The 21465-nt window shown below is 46.2% G+C and overlaps 1 protein-coding gene across 2 annotated transcripts; it reads left to right on the top strand.

The window, feature by feature from the left end:
• The first annotated feature begins 94 nt into the window (after positions 1-94).
• On the top strand, positions 95-21465 carry smg7 (SMG7 nonsense mediated mRNA decay factor). 2 transcript variants are annotated; one of them, XM_085388813.1, is made up of 24 exons: positions 95-221; positions 378-497; positions 1326-1357; positions 5725-5842; positions 6908-7040; positions 7265-7436; positions 7542-7613; positions 8026-8176; positions 8337-8472; positions 8566-8728; positions 8895-9054; positions 9138-9208; positions 10019-10079; positions 10161-10280; positions 10353-10776; positions 10853-10994; positions 11324-11715; positions 12155-12508; positions 14788-14937; positions 16242-16328; positions 16728-16878; positions 16959-17129; positions 17337-17494; positions 17629-21465. In XM_085388813.1, exons 2-24 carry the CDS (start codon positions 472-474, stop codon positions 17740-17742), a joined length of 3558 nt encoding a protein of 1185 aa, XP_085244939.1. In that variant the 5' UTR covers positions 95-221; positions 378-471; the 3' UTR covers positions 17743-21465. The 2 variants fall into 2 exon arrangements, with proteins under 2 accessions (XP_085244939.1, XP_085244938.1); XM_085388812.1 differs by lacking the exon at positions 14788-14937 and having other exon boundaries at positions 99-221.

Genomic DNA, 21465 nt, shown 5'->3' with positions numbered 1-21465 from the left:
CTCTCCTTCATGTTGCTCTGTCTGCTGATGATCACTTCCTGTCCTCATCTTCTGCCCCCGGTGTTTTCATCTGCAGGAAACTTCTTTCAGTTTGAAATCATAACCGGCTGCGGGGCTTTTCCACTTCTGGTGTCGCAGAAAAATGAAGAACTTCAGTTTGTGTACAGTATTGTTTACCCAGACTCTAACCTGACAACGACAACATCTGCAGCTGACTTCAGGTTTTTATTTATGATTTTTTTATTAAATATATTTTGTTATGCGTATTACTAAAATGCTTCGCCTGGTTTGATATAACATTATCACACATTTATATATATTTTTAATTATTGGCTAATTATTAACAGCAGCCCCCCCCTCCCCCTCCTCCACCTCAGCGGCCCTGTGTGGGTCAGACAGGAACAATATGGCGCCGGGAGGAACGTTAGCATCGGGACCAGTCGTTGTCTGAGAGACTGGTGATCCGGCAGGATGAACCTCTGCGCCCAGTACCTCCGGTAAGTTCACCGCGGAGCGCTCTGTCCGTCGCTCGGTGGCCCAGGAGCGGTCAGAACCGGACGTTTTGACCCGACAGGAGGCTTGTTTGGCTCAGCTTTTAGTATGTCAGGAGCTAGCTGCTCCAGGGACCACCCCCTTAGCTAATGTTAGCTGTTAGCTTCATACATCAACAAACAATCGGCGCCTCTGCATGTCGCCGCCTCACGCTCCTTTAGTCTGAGATGTGGATTATTTATTTAAATCACATTCAGCTGCGCACAGGTGTGATGTTTGGTGTGCTAATTTAAGGCCAGATGAGCGTTTACCCGCCATACGTTTCCCACTGTGTTGTTGCTAGCTTTAGCCCGCTAGCTAGCTTCCACCTGCGTATGTCATGTTAGCATTTCCTTTCTGAGGTTGTCACATATGAACTCTGGGCATCTATTCACACACCCGCCTCCTTCAGCTTTACTTCATCAGCATGTTTAAGTGTTTGTGCCGATGGTTTACGTGCACAGGTGTTAATAAACAGCGCGTGGTCGTTAATCAGCGGGCGGGTTTGTAACGAAAATCTATTTGTATTGCTAAGTTTTTGTATCCAGGAAGTAGGCTGAGCCCGATATCTGTTCCGTGCCGTGCTGACGACGTTTAATCTGAGCTGTTAGTGCTTTAATGAAGCGATAACGGGCGGAGCAGCCTCCGTAGTATCTGTGGATCGTCAGTAATAAGGAAGTGCTGTATGAGGCTTTGTTATGACTGGAGACAGGTGCTGTCAGGTTGTCATGCTCTGTGTGTGTTTGTGTGTGTTCGCGCCTCTAACCTCCTGTTCTCTGTTTACATCCGAGCAGACAGGCAGAGGCCCTGAAAGCTGACATGACAGGTAAGTCCCCACCGCTGCTTACTCACACACCTGTTCATCCTTCACCTGCTCATCTCTGGAGGCCTGCAGTTCAGGCAGGTTCAGCAGTCTGAGGATAACTTTTCTTAATGTGGCTTCATTGAACCTGAGATCATCAGTTAGGTTGAGAGGTGGTTAAAAGCTTGATAAGTCAGCCTGGGTCAGTCCTTCATCGTTCAGACAAACGAGTCAGAGCATCTGACCAATCAGAAACATGGAGAGATCTGCTGGGAGCAGAGCGATGGAAAGGGAAAACGAAACTATGAGATGCACATACGATATTAAACACATTTCACTCTGAAGGCATCAGAATGAGCATATGTGTGAAAGGAAACCTCTGTAGGATTGTAAGTTTTGTGGACTTGGCTTTTAAGATGTTAATAAAGTTTAGTTTATTTGAAGCCAGGAAAGAGAACCTGCAAAAGTGTCGACTGTGCAAGTTAACAGACATGAAGACACGGGAGGATCGGATTACAGCTGCTCCACAAAGTGAATGTTTAGATGTGTGTGAGACAGGTTTATTGTTTCCTTTGCAGTGCTGGTTGTGTTTAATGCTCTGAGAGGAAAATGAAACAGAATTCAAACATAGACTCAGTCTGCTTACAAATCTGATACGAGGTAATAAAGTGTAAATGGTTCCCCGTTTATAGCCAGTTTTTTTTTTTTTAATAATAAATGTCAACAAGCTTCTTCTGAGAATTTGAACTTTAGACTTCCTTAAAGTTTCCGCTCCTCCTCCTGTTTGCACACTGAGCTCTGAGGAATGGTAAAGTTGTTTTCATGGATCTGAATGGTCAGTATGCAAGGATTTTAAACCACTTGGTTTCTTATCTCAGACATGATCTACTCCAGAGCAGGTCAGGTCTGCAGCATAAGTTGCCATGGTGATGTATCCTGGTAAGATGTGAACCTCCTTCATAACAAAACTCAGGGTTAAACCTGCAGGTACCTCAGTAAGCTCCAAACCCGCCTCGCAATACAGGCATCAGGTCAGACACCCACTGGGTAACTCGTGTGTTTAAAAGGCATTAAGTGTAGTAAGAATAATAATGTTGATGATACATTTTATTTATAGATGCTTTTTAAGACACTCAGTGTGCATAAACAGCTGGAAGGCAACACAATTAAAAGGTCATTTATGCAGAAGTCTTGATGTGAATCTTTGTTTTAGAAGGTGAGTTATGAAGGTATTTAGACCGTACGCTGTGAAAAGAGAAGATGTAACAAGCTGAAACTTCAGCCTTCAGCTTTTCTCTCAGTAATTTGTGCTCTCTCCAGTTATGTCAAGTCGTTGTTATTTGTTTTTCTTGGCATTTGTGTGGGCTAATAAATAAATAAATAGAAGTTTTCTTAAATCATCTTTGAAAAATACTAAAAGTTGGAAAGCAGAATTAAAAAAGTTGGTAAATTCCTGTTACAGCAGAAACCTCCAGAAACTACAAAAATTGTTGCTTATTCAGGTTTTTTTTATTGAACTATATATATATATTTTTATATCTGACATTAACTTTGAAAGCGTCCCGCTGTGGTGTGTAGCTTGCTGAGACGAGCGGCTCTGCACTTTCTTTTTGTCATCAATGAAATGGAAAAATGCAAATTGGATGAAAATTGTTGGTTAAAGTGCTGCTGATGTGTGTGAGGCACCTGCTTTAAAACCAAGGTGAAGGGAAGCAGACGGACTTCCAGCAGTTTTGACTCACCGGCCTGTATCGAGCGGGTCGACGTGGACGCTGACAGATAGCCCTTCGTCACTTCTTTCCTTTCACTTCTCTGTAAACGACGACGCCAGGGTTTATTTAATTCACACTTATTTAGTTTACTTTAGATGAACGATAGTTAAAACTCAAAGATTGATTCAAAGTGATGATTTCTGTTTAAGAGACTTATGTGCATCACAAAGCTGTGAGGTATGTAAGCTGAAACAGAGACGCGAGCTTTAAATGAAAGCGTGAGCGCAGGTGAACGTTTCTTTGAAGCGCCTCAGGGAGAACAAACCCTGCTGGTTCCTTATTTTGCTGATGTGATGAAATGTTTCAGTTCTTTGGACCAGCTCAGCTGATGGTGTGACTGAGCTCCTGTCGCTCTGCAGTTATTATTACGCGGAGCCTGCACACACATTGGGAATCTGCTGTTATTGGGGGGACTTGGAGGTCTGGGGCTCACTTGCAGGCTTCATGCTAAAAAGAACTAAATCAGTGTTTTAGCAACGTAAAGCTGTAGCTCAGCTAAATATTACGAGTTAGAGAAAACAGACAAATACAGATGCAGCTCCTGGTTAATAAGCATTTGATCCACAAGTAAAACAGAAAAATGTCTAGAATGTGCTGTTTTTTGGCACCAGGTGATTTCTAGTTTGTGGTTCAGTCAGGGTTGAGCAGGCTTTGGTTGCCGGCAGGTACACAGTCCGTGTGGTCAGGACATTATCCGACAAAACCAGTCAACCAATTAGTATTCTCCCTTCATAGCACAGGTCATCACAGCCGGGCTTGAAGCTGGCTTTTTGAATGATTGCACATAACTACGCCTCTGTAGCTTCAGTTCCCTCTGTGAGTGTGTAACCACAGAGCTACACAAACACAAATCCGACATTAGCTTTCAGAGAGTCATCTGTAATTGTAAAAAACGATCATCAGAAGGAAGGAGGAGAAGGTCTTGGCTCAGACACCAGGAAAATCATCTGTTACCAGACCACAGCTGTAATCAACACAGACGACGTGTTACTTCCAGTTTGGTTGAAGCTGAAGTCGTTGTTTGGTCTTACAGCAGACCAGTGAATCCATTAGACCTGCTGCCTCAGCCTGATTTTAAAGCAGAGCAGCGGCTTCTCACGATGACTGGAAACCTTCCAGTTTGTCTAGCTGAGCTGCCTCCAGTGAGCCCGAGCTCGGTTATGATGGTTCATTTGCATGTTTTTATCTGGAGGCATGTCGGTATCTCTTTGTTGTCAGTCGGCGCAGGAACACGGAGATGCTGGACGCCATCACGGTTGGAGTTTATTAACATTTCAGACTCTTGGATTGATGCTGTTTTTGTCATAAAGGCTTCAAACTGTGTGTCTGCTGTCATCAAGGTGACTTTTGCCAGAATTTAGTATAAACAATTAGCTCTTGGGTGCAGATAATGTAAATAGTCATTAATACTCATCTCTGTTACACTTTAGATCAGATTGGTTGTGTTGTGTTTTCTACTCCACCAATCATATACATCCATGTACACGTCCTCCACCGGGCAGCTACAGGGAGGGGCGTGTCCAACAGAGATGCATATGTCATGCATGACAAAAATTAAACAGAAGAATTCAAATAAATAAAAATGTGAAGAAGAAAAACAATGAAGAATCAGGCAGACGTTCACTGTGTGTAAATCAGGTGACATATGATGCTTTGCTCTCCTGCAGGTGCATAAAATCCCAAAAACGTGACGCTGTCAAATTCTAAAGTGAGAAAACTTTAAATGAGCTCATTTTGAATTTGAGGGCAGCAGCAGGTGTAATTAAAGTTGGGACAGGGCCTTGTTTCCACTGCGTAGCATCCCTCTGCTTTTAACTACAGTCTATAAACGGCTGGAAACCGAGGAGAGCAGCTGCTGGATGTTTGGGAAAGGAATGTTGTCCCATTGTTGCCTCATAGAGGATCTGAACTGCTCCACACATCTTCTTTGTTGTATTTTTGGATTCTTGGCTTCCAGTTGGTCACAGTCTTTCCAAAGTGGTTTGTCCCGATTGGACCGTTTGGTGGGATGGTTCTGGTCCCAAGGCCATATGTTTGACAGCTCGCCCTCTAGTGCTTGTAGCATCTCCTTTGTGTGGTCACGTACAAAAGCACGTGCTGCTAGTTGTTGTTTCTGAGATGTTATCGACTAACCGGGCTGCGGCCCCAACCGCAGCACGGCTCCCCCGTCTGCCCGTGACAGGAAGTTTAAAGTTGCACAAATGTCATCAGCACTCGCAAGAAGGTTCTGCTCGGTTTCGAAAATAAGCTCCTGTGTCTCAGAGACAGTGTATCAAGTATTTATAGGGACTTTCAGCTGCTCCCTTGTCACAGGGGCTCTCCCAGGGGGTAGCTTGTGTTTGATTTGGCAGTGTGAGGTCGCATGCCCTTCCTGACCCAACGTAAAGTGGATTCGTGTCTCTGACTGGAATCAAACCAGCACCCCTTTCTCCCCAAGCAAACGTATAAACCACCACATTTGAACTGAAGCAGTTTCCTGTGTTTTCACTGTTAAAGTCTCAGATTAGTCTTTTACATTTCCATCAGAACCACTTTGCTTTGGTGCTGTCCTTAAACCGTGTGTGTGTGTGTGTGTGTGTGTGTGTGTGTGTGTGTGTGTGTGTGTGTGTGTGTGTGTAGATTCAAAGCTGGGGGCAGCAGAGGTGTGGACGTCCCGGCAGGCCCTGCAGGACCTTTACCAGAAGATGCTGGTGACAGACCTGGAGTATGCTCTGGACAAGAAGGTGGAGCAGGACCTGTAAGCCGCCCCTCCTCCGCTCTGCATCACACAACATAATTTTCTCCAACAATTTCAGTTCAATTAATTTAGACCAGTTTGGATTTTTTCTGTGTTGCTGTAACTGCAGAGAAAAAGGACACGAGTGAAGGGAAATAACGAGCAATAATCTACAGGTATCAGTAAAAAAACTACAAGAAAGTCTTTCTAGAATAACCTGGTTCAAAAAGTGTGAACGGGAGTCGCTCACTATTAGTGTTTCGTAGCAGGCAGGTTCAGAGTCGCTGGTGGAGCTGATGGAGACCAAATCAGCTGCAGTGCTCAGTTTCTAACATCCTTTAACATTAATGCAACATTTGGTGGCTAAATGGTGATAATAAATGTGTGACTGAAGACAAACTGAGCTCAGCTTTTGGACCGCATGGTGTCACCATGGTTACAGCATGATGACAGAGGAGGTCCGACATCCATGAATCTGCAGAGTCCACTTTGTTCCCTCTGTGTTGATGTATTCAGCGCGCAGTCAGTGTGTGAAGCTTTGACTCATGTATCGCAGCTACAGGTCACGTCTCCGCCTGCAGCTGTGGGTGGATCATCAGTCGTAATAATGGACAGATGTGTCGATTGTGTTTCGTGCTAAACTGTCATTTCCTGCCCCCAGTTCAGCTCCACCAATAAAACACATCGCCACAGCTTCCAGACACACACAGATGTCTGATATATGAGAACCTGGAGACTGTTTTTAATATTTGGGGTCTGTGAAGTAAGTTGTTGAAAGCCTGTCGCTCCTTGTTGGTTACTGCAGAAATTCTCACGAAGCCAAAAGTTTGTCGGAATATTTAGAATTTTTGATGTGTTGACACCAAAGATCAGTTTCACATAAAAAGGCAGTAATATAGCCCTCGACTCAGTTTGTGGGCTTTTCCATCAGGCAGAAGGAGCTGGTACTTTTTAGGATGTATTTGTTCGAAGCGCTGTGAGCTGATCCGAAAATGTGACGTCAACCGACTACGTGCTGCTGATTGGCCAGTCAGGATCCCTTTACCAATCATCTGGGTCCTGATGTGGGTTTCTCTCTGCCTGCAGGTGGAATCATGCTTTCAAGAACCAGATCACCACGCTTCAGAGCCAGGCCAAGAACCGAGCCAACCCCAACCGCAGCGAGGTCCAGGCCAACCTGTCGCTGTTTCTGGAAGCTGCCAGTGGCTTCTACACACAGGTAGGCTCACCTTGTGTTTGTGAAGTTATGAAAAAATGTCCAGTTTTGCTCTAAAGAAATAATCCCTGCAGTCATTTCTAAGCTGGTCTAGGCTCCGCCTCTGGGAGGATTTTTGTTTGGAGTAATCCTGCTAACACACAGACAAAGTGAATGGAGTTAAAGCCCCACATCACCACCGATAGAAACCATTCAAACGACGTCTCACTGTGTCTGCCGTGTTCCAGTTACTGCAGGAGCTGTGCACCGTGTTCAACGTGGACCTGCCCTGCCGCGTGAAGTCGTCTCAGCTCGGCATCATCAGCAATAAGCAGAGCAACACCAGCGCCATCGTCACCCCTCAGCCCAGCTCCTGCTCCTACATCTGCCAGCACTGCCTCGTCCATCTCGGAGACATCGGTGAGAAAAGCTTCCCGTTCGTGAGCGGCGAACGGGAAGCTCATTTGAAAAACCAGCCCTGATGTTGGTTTTTCAGAGCTTATTTTCTTTGTCTTTGTCTTTCAGCTCGATATCGTAACCAGACCAGCCAGGCCGAGTCCTACTACCGGCACGCAGCTCAGCTGGTTCCATCTAACGGTGAGTCCCCGCACGTTTTCTTTAACTGGCTTTTAGATTTTGCTGTTTTTGGAAATCTGTCCCTTTATCAGCTGAGCTCTAAACACATTCAAACACTGAGTCGTTTCATCTAAATGTCATACGCGCGTAATTCTTGCAGCTTTCAAGTACTGAGAAAGAAATGTGGTTGAATTATGCTGGGGTTGCTATAGTTACCACTCTGCCTCTTGTAAATAGTGTCACATGTGAGGGACAGCTGATGTTAAAGATGAATTACTGACATTTAAAAGCTCTGCTGTAAAACACTGATACTGAATAATATAATCTAAAGAAATGATATGTGTGTTCTGGTGTTTGGTATTCATAATGACGAGAAGCAGCCATGTTTGTAGTTCTTCCCTGCTCATGTGCTGCCTCTCCGTGTCTCCTGCAGGTCAGCCCTACAACCAGCTGGCCATCCTGGCCTCCTCTAAAGGAGACCACCTCACCACCATCTTCTATTACTGCCGCAGCATTGCAGTCAAGTTCCCCTTCCCAGCAGCCTCCACCAACCTGCAGAAGGCGCTGTCCAAGGCTCTGGAGAGGTACTAGCTCACAGCACAAACACTATTTCACCCGCTGTAGAGTCAAAGGAAATGATCTAAGATTTCATCTGAAAAGGGAAAACCAAACTCTTTAAACTGTCTCGAAGTGTGACGATGTCTCATTTCCGCTCTGTTAAATCCTCCTTCTGTGGTCCTGCAGTCGCGATGAAGTGAAAACCAAGTGGAGCGTGTCCGATTTCATCAAGGCCTTCATCAAGTTTCACGGTCACGTCTACCTGAGTAAGAGTCTGGACAAGCTGGACGGCCTGAGAGAGAAACTGGAGGAGCAGTTTCAGGTACAACTAAACGCTGTTTGATGCACCGCGACGTGCAAATCTGTGCGAGTCCGTTTGTATGACACGGGTGTTGCTGTGTGTTTGCGTGTGCAGAGGCTGATCCTGCAGAAAGCCTTCAGCTCTCAGCAGCTCGTCCACATCACCGTCATTAACCTGTTTGAGCTGCACCACCTCAGAGACCTGACGGCTGACGGCAGCGAGCAGAGCTACAGCAGCGAGCAGCAGATCAGCTGGTTCCAGCTCCTCGGCCTTTTCAGTAAGAACTGAAAACTGTTAATGGCCGATTACATGGATGGAGTCGTGGACGGCTCCTGCTTTGTTTGAATGATACTCATGTCAGATTTATATGGTGGCTTTTACGTTTATTAGAAGTACAGCGACTCATACGTGTAACCTGCAACAACTCAAAACTGTCTCCTCAGTGTCCTTCCTGGGCGTCATGTGCAGCCGCGTGCTGCTCAACAAGAACCGCGGGGAGGAGATCATGGGCGAGTGCCCGCTGCCGGCCATCAAGGTGTCGCTGGACTGGCTCAAACTGAGGCCCAGCGTCTTCCACGAGGCCGCTCTTGTTAAACGGCAGTAGTAAGTCCTGCCCACTTTCTCTCTCTTAATCAGCAGAGTTTTGTACTGAAGCTGTAACTCTGCATCCTCTTCCTCTCTCTCAGCGTTTGGCCCTGGCTCGTGTCCATTCTCAACAGTTTCCAGCCCAAAGAGGACGACCTGTCCTGCTCCTCAGGTGGGACATTGCTCCTAATTTCCTGGAAACTACTTTGTAACTTTAGGTTACGTTTTGATTCTTACACACAGCAGACGAGCTCAGACTGTTCTGTTATTCCTGTTCACACCGACCGCTGTAAAATACGCAAACGTCGCCTTAGTAAGTGACAGATCACTGAGAAAGCAGGAAAACTGCTGCTAGCGTGCTTTCATCTCACTACAGTTTCATTCTCCAGGTTAAAGTTGACAATAAAACAAAAGGCTGTGTTCACAGAATAAATCCTCTTATAATGACTCCATGACTGCTACTCTGTACGTTTCTTGGAGTAATTATTTTGAATCTGGAATCTTTCCTCAAATTTTAGGGAAGTATTAGGAAACATCAAAGATCCACAAGCCGCTTTACAGCATCCTCCAGATGTGCTGCTTCCAGACGGCATCACCTTCAGCCATCAAAACCAGCAAACGGGCGCCATCATGGGACGGCGTCCTGTTCTAAATCTTTAGTCGGCGTGCATTAGCAGAATGCTGGCGTTTTATGGGCGAATGGGGGGGGGAAGTCCTTTGCTTGTTAACAGTGAGCTAGTTCACAGGCGCCCCCTGTTGTGCATCTGCTGCATTTTCAGCCAGTTTTGATACAAAGAGGTTCACAGGAAGTGAAGTCCCTTCGGTCACTGTTAGCACTGCAGCAGTTTAACCTGCGACCCTCACAGTTTAAATCCTGTCTGAATAAACCAAAACATTTGTTTTTTAACTTTTAATCGAACTCGTTGGTTAATTTTTTTTACAAAGTTCATTCTTGATTCTAGGATGTTTGTTTTCTCCACAGTCACACCCCTGCCTGAGGAGTTTGAGCTGCAGGGTTTCTTGGCTCTCCGTCCTGCTCTGAGGTGACGACTCGCCTCCCTCTCTTGGTGATTGTTTAAAGTGTTTGGTCAGCGCAGATGTTCTGATGTGTGTTTGTGTTTCAGGTGTCTGGACTTCACCAAAGGACATCAGGGCATCCTGGTGGACCGGGACGGCCTGCCGGTGCATGCCCGACACCAGCGACTCATCAGCCTGGGCAAATGGGTGGCTGACAGCCAGCCGGGGTGAGTGTTACTCCGCTCTGTGACGTCGTGCTGTGTACGGACTGGTGTGTCATGGCTGTTTCCCCTTTGCAGACTGATCCAGTGCAGAGTGAGCGAGGATGGCCTCCTCATCTTCATGACTGACATTCCAGAAGAGGCCATTGAGGAGCCGCAGGAAAAGGAGGTACCCGTGCTGCAGGAGTCGTTGAATGGCGAGCAGACGGCCAACGACGGCGGGAATTCCGGCCTGAAGTCCGTGCTTTCGGTGGGGAAGACTCAGAGCTCGTGGCCCGACAGCAGCGACCGTCCAGTGGTCACCTTCAAAGAGAACATCAAACCCAGAGAGCAGAGCCGTGACCCCACAAGGAACCACCATCAGAAAGATGGTGGCAAGGAGCGCCGAGACTTCTCCAAAGGCAACGGGGCCGCTGGGAAAACAGAGCTGAAGAGGGACGGTAAGAGGAAGAGCGAGCTGAAGAAGAGCGTCCATGAGAAAACGGCCGATGCTGGAAAACAGGTAGAGACGCTGAAATATTTTCACTGACGAAGCTGCAGGTTTGAGCCGGCGTGATGATGCGTTTCCTTTCGCTCAGGTGAAGGCACAGACAGAGCTGAGGAAGACTCCGGTGTCTGAGGCTAAGAAGACTCCTGTCACTCAGACTCAAACCACCTGCTCATCCCAGTTCATCCCAATCCATCATCCAGGAGCCTTCCCGCCTCTGCCCAGCAGACCCGGTACGTTTGGACCTTTTTCTTTAAATTTAAACTTTAAATTTGAACTGGTCCCAGAGGCACCATTAGGGCGATTTTTGCATGTTCAATGGTGGGAAAGACCAGAGCTTCTGTCTAAAACGTGCACAGCCACATGCAGAATCTGCAGACTTCACACAGAGGGGCTCAGCCTGGATTTGAACCACTGAGCTCGTCCAAACTTTTTTTGTTGTTGAACTTCAGACCAAACTGTGGGTCTGCTGACCTCATCTTAAACGAATACGCCTCTCCGTGAGCTTCATCTCTGTTGTCTCTGTGGCTCCAAACTCTGATCCCGATCGCTTCCTCTGCAGGTTTCCCTCCCTCAGCCTATGTGATCCCTTCTCCCGTGGCCTTCCCTGGACTCCAGGTGAATCCGGGCTTCACCTTCTCCACCGGTGTGTCCGTCCCAGGGCCTTTCCTCCAGCAGCCTGTCCACACCCAGGCGGGCACCCAGGTCCAAGCTGGGAAGCAGTCTCACATTCCCTACAGTCAGCAGAGGCCCTCGGGCCCGGGGCCCGGTCAGGGGCCGGGATCCTCGGGACACGGCCCGTCCCAGGCTCAGCAGGGCCAGACTCAGACTCCCTCCCAGCAGGCCTTGCAGCAGTCAGTCCAGCTGACGATGAGTCAGCAGCAGTCACCCACCAAACCAGTCCAGCAGGTTGGGATGGGAAAGAGTCCACCTCACCACCCAGGACTGCAGCAGGTCAGGTCACATGACTGTCACTACCTTCATACAGTCATCAGCTGAAAGAGCGATTAACTCGGCTCCTAAACTGATTCCTGTTTGAAAGACTCGCGGCTGAAACACTTCTTTTTCCATTTTTTTAGTGAAATGTGATGTTTATGCTCAGAGTGCCTCTTTCCTGCTCACAGCTTTTATAGTGAGCATCGCTAATGAACTTGAGCACAACCAGCGTGCCTCGTTTCTCCTCTGTCTCTGTGCTGACCCCTCCCAGGCTCTCACACTGAGGCAGCTCATTGTTTACCTCAGCGTGTTTTACTCTCTTTACATCCATTAAATGTAACTTGGTTTCAGGTCTCAAAATATCAAAAACATGGAAATCTGAGTGTGAGCGCCTCAGATTTGAACTGTCCACGCAGTGACTGATGTTTCCTTCTCGTTGTGTTCCCGCCCTGAGCAGTACATGCAGGTCCAGGAGCAGTCGAGTCACATGTGGAACCAGGCCCAGGCGGCCCTGCAGAAGGTGTCTCCCATGCAGATGCCCATCAAGCAGCAGCAGAAGCAGCAGCAGCAGGCCTTCTACATGGCAGCTCAGGATCCTCTGAAGATGTACGAGCACCAGCTGCAGTCGTCGGCTCAGGTCTCCAGCATGGACAAGAAGATGAAGTACCCCGACGTGAAGTTACAGGACTTCTACTGGGACTCGTCTTACAGGATCGGGGACAGCCTGGCTGTGCTGGCCGACAGAATGAAGAGGCCATCGCCGGGGGGTATCTGCTCAGAGCAGGATGGGCCCCGGGGACCCCCGTTTGAGGTGAGCTGCTGTCAGCAGACGCAGAGGGAGGAGTTTGTTTTGCTGCTTTTTGCTTTTTCTGCTTCTTTTTCTTTATTTTCCTGCTTTTTTTTTTTTCTTTCTTTTAACTTTGGTTTTTTATTTATTTATTTTTTAGATGAACTAAAATCTAAATCTAAACTTGGGTGTAACTGTTGTTGCAGTAATCGTTTCTCCTGATTCAGGCTGTTAAAATTTGCCAAAAGTCACGTTTGTACTATTTAAATATTATTTATATATCGCACATAATATTTAAGTATCGCATTAATTCCTCAAGAAGGAAAAGAGAGGCGTGATTACTTGTGTCGGTGTGTTTCAATAAAACATGCCTTCTCCATAGCTACACATTACAAAGTAAATGGAGAAATTTGATTGGCTTATATGTACATCTAGGGCTGGGCCATATTATACCATTCACGGTAATACTGGTACAACGCTAGGCAACGATAAGAAAATGACATATCGAGATAGAATATGGGTAAAACGCGCATGCGCAGTGCCGAAAAAGCACGGAGAACGCACGGTAACGGAGAATGTGAACGGGGAAAGTAGATTGTTGAGTGAAACGGATGAGCCAGGATTGTTTTGTAAAAATGGTGCAACTTAACTGGTTTGGTGTTTGTCCGTCAGATACACAACAAAGCACTTTTTTTCTTTGTACAACATGCAAGCGGCCATCGTTATTGCCGTATTTGTTGGACCAAGGTGCTTGTAAATCTGGGAGTAATCTGGGTCCTAAACTCCATCCTTTAAAGTCCCGAAGTCAAACGAACATCACTGAGAGTTTAAAATTGTCTAAATTCTTTCATCTTTAATAAAACGATCAGCATTGCTGCTTTACCAGGTGTAACTATGACGTTTAACTTCCAGGCATCCATGAAAACAAAATTTATTACATTTAACGGAGTTAGAAGTTAGCAGGAAGCTAGCGGAAGTTAGCTCGCTAGTTTCGCTAGTTACCTAAGCATGATATAGCATGTTCTGACTGAGAGATTTCTGAAAAAATTCAAACGTACACCTCTGCTATCACTTCCAACATAAATGAAGACAGGAAACTAAACAGCAGTGACGTTTGTAGGGTTACTGAAGTTGGGCTAGCTGGTATATAATGATGTGCTACGTGGTGGCTAGCGACACAGCTATGTTAGCATAACATAAACAGTGAAGCTGGAGGACGAACACTAACACTTTCCCACTCGATAAAAGTTAACGTGATGGTTCCTGATAGTTAGAGACAAATGCAATCGCATGGCAGGATGCTGTAAACGGACCAAACTTCAGTCAGGAGAACAACTGAGCTAATCCATCCACAATACGAGGTTAGTCATTAATATACTGCAGCAACATGGGAATAGAGCAGCTGCCAGAGAATTCAACATTAATGAATCAATGGTACAGAAGTGGAGGAAGCAAGAAGAATGAGTTTAATAAAGTTTGATTTATCTGACTGCTTTGTTTCGCTTAATGTGCCTTATAATCCCGTGCACCTTATGGTCCGAAAAATGCGTACTGCACACTGCAGTTTAATGCTGCAAAGCACCTCTTTTTAACTTCAGTGGATATTATACATGGTTATGCTCAGGATATGTCAGCCCATTTCTACTGGAAATGCCTTTTGGTTAAACTTTCAGCAAGGAATTTGCATTTGCTCTGTTAAATGTTTATAAAGCCTTAATGCACATAAAAACAGCTGCTTGTTTAAGTAAAAGGAATGGATGGTTTTTTTTGCACTAGTAAAGTTGTGGAGTTGCATTTTGTCTCGCAGACATTATATCGTTATCACAAATTTTCAAATATATATCGTGATATATATTTTTGGCCATATCGCCCTGCCCTATGTACATCAGTCATTTTCCAGGTAATCTGGGTTTAAATGAGATTAAATTAGATTTTTAAAGAATTTCCTGCCAGTATAAAAATGTTTTTAGAAAAGTTTAATGGACCCACACTTCTTCTTTTCCTCTGCCTCTCACAGAAGGTTGATGAATTTGAAGCTCACTCTATACTGATATCAGAAACTCTGTGGTAGTTTTCCGCATGTGTAAAGAAACCTGGTCATGAGCAGACGCTCGGACTTGTTTAGTGATGATTTTTCTTTTTTCTCTGTCAGCTTGCAAGCTTTGGTAGCCTTCAGCGTAACTTCCCTTTTCTCCACCTCGGTCTTACTGGCTTGCCTTCTTTCGTTTTCTGTTCTTTACATTTCCCCCTCTCATTTTCTTTCTTCTTTCTGTTCTTCCTCTTCTTGCTTCATCTCTCACTAGGACAACAAGAGCTCGCCTCTTCTACCTCCTGACCTGTTAAAAACTCTAGCAGATTTTGAGGAGGAGGAGGAGCTCGTCTTTACTAAGCCTCCTGATTTCTTCCAGGCCTTGGCTGGCCCTCTTAGCACTGCTCCTGGACCAAATATATTTGTATGTAGCCCTGTCTTCCTCACCCAGCACTCTTCCCCATCCTTAAACCCTGACTTCCCTGCATCTAGTCTGAAGCCACCCTCTGCTCACCAGAGCTGCTCACATTTCCAGATGTTAGAGTTATTGTCACAATCTGCAGAATCCTCACATTTAGAGGGACAAAGGAGTTCATCCCAGCATGCAAGCATCATCCTTTGATAGACCTTACCTGATATGAATTTGGCTGATCTCCCAGCAGAGGTCACCCTCTCAGGTGTATCTAGACACCTTCCAGCTCAGCTGCTATGTTTAGATCGCTCCCAGGAAGTCGTGTTTTAATCACAGACTCACCCTCTTCTTGCTTATAAAAGCTTCAACTAAAAAAAACTACAGCCGAACTGTTTTTAGCCGCAAAGTCCAGCCGTGTTCATCCTTTGACTTTTATGGGGTTGTGCACCTTGAAGTCGTCTTCCACGGTGCCAGTTTTTACTTGTAGTTTAATGTCAGAGCTATCTGAGGGAACCAAGGGTCAAACTGACGCCTGCGGCTCAGAGTGCAGGGTTAACTCCGCCCTTCTCAAAATGAAAATCAAGTTTAAGGATGGTGTTGTCGGAGCTGTAGCGCTCCTCACTGAAGCTCAGATACACCAGGACAGAACTTCCTCCCAAAGCCGTAAAACTCATCCAAGCTGAAAACTGCTCTGAGGTGCACGACGGTGATCTACAACGAGAGATCAGCCAAGTTTATGTTGGGATTGGACTTTAGAGGTCAAACTGAAACATACCTCATAGTCTCATTGATTTACTTCTAAGATGTTCAATGTTTTGAAGCACAGCTTGAATTTATTAATTAAAAGTATTCTCAGTCTTTGTTACGCTGACCTGGCCTTGTTTGTGACAGAATTAGAGAGCTAACAGTGGAGGGGATTTTTCTGGGATGAGGCGGCTTCAGTAATCGCATGCTGTATGTTTTCAAACTTTAAGAGAAACACGGGGAAACAGCTGGAGACTGAAATATTATGGATCCTTTTTTCGGAAACAAATCAATTGAAACTGATTTGGGTTTCCAAATGTGAGGCTTGAGTTAGGAGAGCTGTGTTTAAGATTTGAGTGATTGATTACCGACGCATTTAAATTCCTGCAATGACTTTCAAGGATCCAGTTTGGAAACCTCAGAAACCACCAGCTGCACATCACAAAGATTTACTTGATGTGTGATGCAGCTGCTTCACAATAAAACTCCTCCCCGGGGCTTTTACTGTGGAACAGCTTCATGACTCACTCCTGCACTGATCTGAGGTCAGTCATCATCTTCTCTCTCTCCAGCTGCCAAACCAGACCCGAGTGGACAGCGGCCCCGAGGTCATCAGCCAGTCGTCCTCTCTGCTGCCCATACCCGGCTTCCCCATGCAGGTCAGAGCCTTGGCCTCGGTCCTGCTGACCTCTCCAGCTCTATTTAATGCAAACACACACCATCACACATTCTTGTGAGACTCGATATTTGCGCAGAGTTTAGTTTTTAAGACCATCAGCCTGAGAAGAATGATGATGTTGACTGCGTGACTTTGCTTTAGTGAATAGGATGGATTAATAGTCAAATGAAATAAGTGAGAGTGGCAGGTACGACCACAGTGAGGAACAAACACAAAGAGTTTGCAGGCAATAAATGACAGCATCGGTTCACGGATGGTAAATGTGAACATTTGAATACTCGTGGTTTGCTCAGCTTGTTAGCAATAGATGATGTCACTGAAGTCTTCCTTCATAATAATGATAAATACGAGGCTGACGGCAGCTTGTGTTTGTGTGCAGGAGTACAACCAGAACAGCATCTTCAGTCAGGCCTACGGTAAAAACCTGCCGCCCAGCTCCAAGCCCGACGCTCCCATGGTGCACCAGGAGACGTCCCTCTACACGCTGTTTGAGGGCACCCCGTGGTCCCCTTCTCTCCCCGCCAGCTCAGGTACGTCACAGAGATGTGATTAATATTCATTCGTGCTGGGCGGAACGTGCGGCTAATGGAAACTGTGCTCTGATTGGCAGATCACTCTACGCCAGCCAGCCAGTCTCCTCACTCGTCCAATCCCAGCAGCCTGCCGTCTTCCCCTCCAACCCACAACCACGGAGCCATGCCTTTCTCCAACTTTGGGCCCATCGGGACTCCGGACAACCGGGACCGCAGGGGAATGGACTGCTGGAAGGCCAGCAAGAGTGGTGAGCCTGGAAAATGCTCTTGCTAACGGAGCCGTTTGATGTCTGTGATCCTTTAGATTTTGACCATGTTTGGTTCAGTTTAACTTTTTCAAAACAAAAGTCTTTTATCAGAGGAGCAGCTGATCAAGAAGCGAACACTGTGGGCCAATAAACAGCCAGTAAAGGTCACGTGACAGAAGGGCCTCACGTGTGCTCGTTGTGTTTCAGGAGCAGTCGGCGGATTCGGTCTGGACTACCTGCCAACCACGGCCTCCTCTGCATCAGACAGCAGCTGGCACCAGGCTGGATCGACGGGCAGCTCCTGGACCAATCAGGACTCTCCAATGGAGGAGTCGTCCTCCACCGTGCTGCTTGACAGCCTCAAGGTAACACCAGGCCCACAAGTTCAGACGCCTGAGAAGAAATGAGTCGTGTTTATCGTCTGACTCGCTGATGTTTTCTCCCTTGTGCGACCTCTGCTGGATTTAGCCTCACGCTAACCCTCTGCCTTCCCCCACAGTCCATCTGGTCGAGCTCCATGATGCAGCCGGGCCCTTCGGCGCTGGAGCAGCTCCTCCTGCAGCAGAAGCAGAAGCAGCAGCGAGGTCACGGCGCCATGAACCCGCCTCACTGAACGGCAGCGCGAGGCGGCGCTTTGTGTCCGGACGTCAACAAACCACCACCAGGAGAAACGGAGGGGAAAAAAACCACAGATGTTTGACGAAAACAAGCTCCAACTCAAATTAAACCGGCGAGAAACGGTGGAGGCTGGGGAGGCAACACGACCCCCCGACGAGGCTGAATCACCACCCCCACCCCCCTCGGCTGTCAAGGAGCGGTGACGCCCCTCCTGGATCGGAGGGCGCGGGATCTCTTCGACCGCGGTGCCACGCACCACGCCACCGCCGGGTTTCATTCAACCGGTGGAAATCTGAACATTGAGGAACCACCCCCCCTTCACATCACTGCCCCCCCGTTATGGACAGACGCCACATCTCCACGAACTCGTCATCTGGAAGAACTTCTTCTTCTTTCTTTGGAAAAAGATAAAAAAAAAATTAAAACGGAAAAAAGAACGACCTCCTGGACGTCTGCTCGGTCCCGATGGAGAGCCGGTTTTTAGCATCTCCGCCGCCGCTGTAGACTGAAGCGGGGCCGTTCGAGAGCCAGAATGATGTGGTTGTCGGGTTTGGGGGGAGGCCAGGTGATGCACGGGGGGGTCAAAACAAGACTGGACTTTCTGATCTCCATTCATTTTCATTACTGAGGAGGGAGGAAGGAAGAAAGGAAGGAAGGAAAGTTTTCAGCTATATAAATATATACGTGAATATATATTGCCATAGTTGGACTTGTGTCTTAGCCGTGAGAATCAGGACTGGACGTTGTGAAGCCGGGTGTAACGCCTCCCGGGCTGAGCGCCCGCTTGTGTCGGTGCCCGACGACGGGGTGGCTTCACGATGAACATCGCAGGAAAGACTGAGGAAAGATCATAAACACCCTGTCGACCGTAGGGATAGTGTCACTGTTAGCTTCAAGAGATTGCAGTTATTAACAAAAAAACACAAAAAATAGAAAATGTACTTTGTGATTTGTTCGTAGCCGTTTTAGCTTTGCGCCCTCTGGGTGATACAGGTATGTCTATTAGCTTCCTGCTTGGATATTTTCGGGGTTCTCTTCCTCTCTGACCTCTTCTTCCTGTTATTTCTTTACGTAATGAAGAAAAAATGGAAATATGTAACCCTGCTTGCTTACCTGCATTTACTGTTTGTTTTTGTTGCCGTTCTTCTTCACTGGTTTTATGCAGCTCGCCCAGAACGTTTTCTATTATCCTTTCTTGGAGAAGCACGACTGCAGCTCGAGGCTGTGCAGCAAATTTGTTTTTTTATTATTATTATGGAACGGAGCGTCTGGAGACCCTGTAGCTCTGCTTTTATTGAACCTGTGAGTGAAGCCCCGCCCCCTTCAGTGTAAAGCCACCCTAACCAGACTCAAAAGCTACCAAGAAATAACAGCTAAAAAAGTGTATTTGATTACTGGTTAATCTGCAGGTTCCAGTAGGCCAAAAATATTTCCCGGTTTGCTGTAAAATACAGAAATATTTAGTTTAATGACATAAAAGTAAAAACATGCAGAAGGTGGTGAGGAGGTGAGGACACGCTGAGTAACTCGCTCAGCACAGGCAGAGTGAAATATGAAGCAATTAAGAAATTATTTTAATGAAGAATCTATTTTCTTTATTTAATCAGTGAATCATTTGTGACGACTAAAAATTCCTTCAGTGTTTCGTTTCCTGCTGCTTCTAACCAATCCTGTAAGAGCGGCTCAGCTTCCTGTGACTGACAGAAAAAGGGCGGCGCTCTCATGGTCCTTCGCCGTTGCTGCTCTCCTTTCGTTCTTTAAGGGTTTAAAGATTCATTTGATTTTTTTCTAACAAACCTGCAACGTCGTTCAGAAAAAATGTAAAACGTCTAACTCGCTGATGAACGGACTTCTTGTTGCTTTCGCTTCATTTGAAAGAAGAAGGTTCACCTGCAGCCCAGTTTGATCTCACGCCAGTAAAACCAGAGCAGATATCTTTTTAAAATAGTTTTCGCTTCAGTGGAAAGAAGTACTGAAACCTTGCGAAAGCAAATCTTTGAATAATTGAGAGCAGATCACGAGCAGCTCTGCAGGGAAACAAAGTCTGCTTTAAACACTTTAGCTCCAAACACCAACGTCAGTATTTCACTTGTCTATTAATCAGCAGTGCAGTTTATTGAAAACATGTAATTATTAAGGTCTTTACTGCAGGTTTCACTTTTCAGAGGAGTGCGGGGGGGCGGGTCGGACCTGTGGAAAAGAAAAACCATCACAGAGTCCGCGTGAAACTTTGGATCTGCAGTCTGTGTGCTTTGTTTCATAACCTAAGGATTTAGCCCCAAATAGGTTTCACCGTTTTGTTTAGTTTATCCAAAAAGTCACGAGGTTCCAAACTGACGGAAAAACAGGATAGCTCATTAACTGTCCTCTGAAACATCGTTCAGGCCGCCAGTGACCAGGTTTCAGGGCTGCGCGTAAACGTGAAAATGTTCTTTCAAATGAAGTCTCGTACGCCACCTTTGACGTCACGGTTTTCTGTGCTCGGACGACGGGAATGTTTATGTGTGAGCAGCAGGATCCTAAACAGATTTAACGTTGCCATGACACCAAACAGTTTCTCCTCATGAATACTGAAACGTTTTTCTGTCCTGTGACCTCTGAGCTACAGTGAAGTTGAACCATTGAGCTCAAGCTGCCCTCAAGAATCGGCTGGCCTGTGTTTGCTTCGACTTTGTGATCACGTTGTGGGAAAACTCAGGATCTGATGTAAACGCATCACGTTAGGAGCTGAACAAAGTTCACGGCTCAGTTTTTATCAGCCACTAACAATAAAGTGTTCAGTGTGGTATCATCAGCACACTTGTGTTTCTATATTTGCCGTTTAAAAAGATAAATACTAATTTCCAAACTGAGGCACTGAACTCAAACCCTTCCCCCAGCCCGGGTAATGATGACCTGCTGGATGTTATTCGCTTCGTTACTGTGGCTCGCCCTTCATTAAATGACGCAGGCAGAGGTTAGACTGCAGGTGTCTTGTTTTTATATTTTTGCCGTCGTATTTAACCGCTTTAAAACAACAAGCCAAACTCGATCCTCGTCCATCTTTAAGTAGATTTTTAGGTCTAAACGAGTTCCCGGGAAGGTTCATGCGGTGGGAACGGCTGATGCTGGATCTGGGGGCATCTGTGGCGTCACGCTGTCATTATTTTAGAGCGACAGCTGGCTAATCAGGATGCCAGGCTTGAGCAGGATTTGACAGTTTGAACCGACAGGAAACAGTTTTCCATGTTTAGAAAATAAAGTTCTGAGGAGGAAGAAATGAAAGCCTGTTTTTATTTTCCTGGTGGGGCATTTTACGAAAGCGGACTTCAGAGAGACGTGTCTGTTCTCTGTGTGATTGTGCTTTTCATGTTGCATTTACAAAGTGTATTTGAACAATAATAAAGATAAAATATTCCTGAACGTGAGGGCGAATTCGACCAGAAGTGTCAAGGAGAAGATCCTCTTTGTTTTCGTGTCAGAAGCTCACCACGTAGATCTCTGCTGACTCTCATATGAGTTACTTGATGTACTTGGATCGTCGATGACATTCCACTCGGAGATGTTTGGGAGGCTTCAGGGCGGCGGGTCCTCGTCGGTTTGTGCTCTGACAGCAGATTTGTAGTCACGTTTGAGATCTGAGCTTTACTTTAAGGCTTTTTGTGTTTCTGTCTCTCTGTAGACTTTCAGAAAAGATTGAATCAGACTTTAAATAAAAACCAACTATGTTCTCCTTTAA

This window comes from Rhamphochromis longiceps, linkage group LG18 (assembly GCF_057381845.1).
Source record: "Rhamphochromis longiceps isolate RC_006_pf linkage group LG18, R_longiceps_female_GT1.1, whole genome shotgun sequence".
Classification (NCBI taxonomy): domain Eukaryota; kingdom Metazoa; phylum Chordata; class Actinopteri; order Cichliformes; family Cichlidae; genus Rhamphochromis; species Rhamphochromis longiceps.
This window is presented reverse-complemented; position numbering and strand designations above follow the sequence as displayed.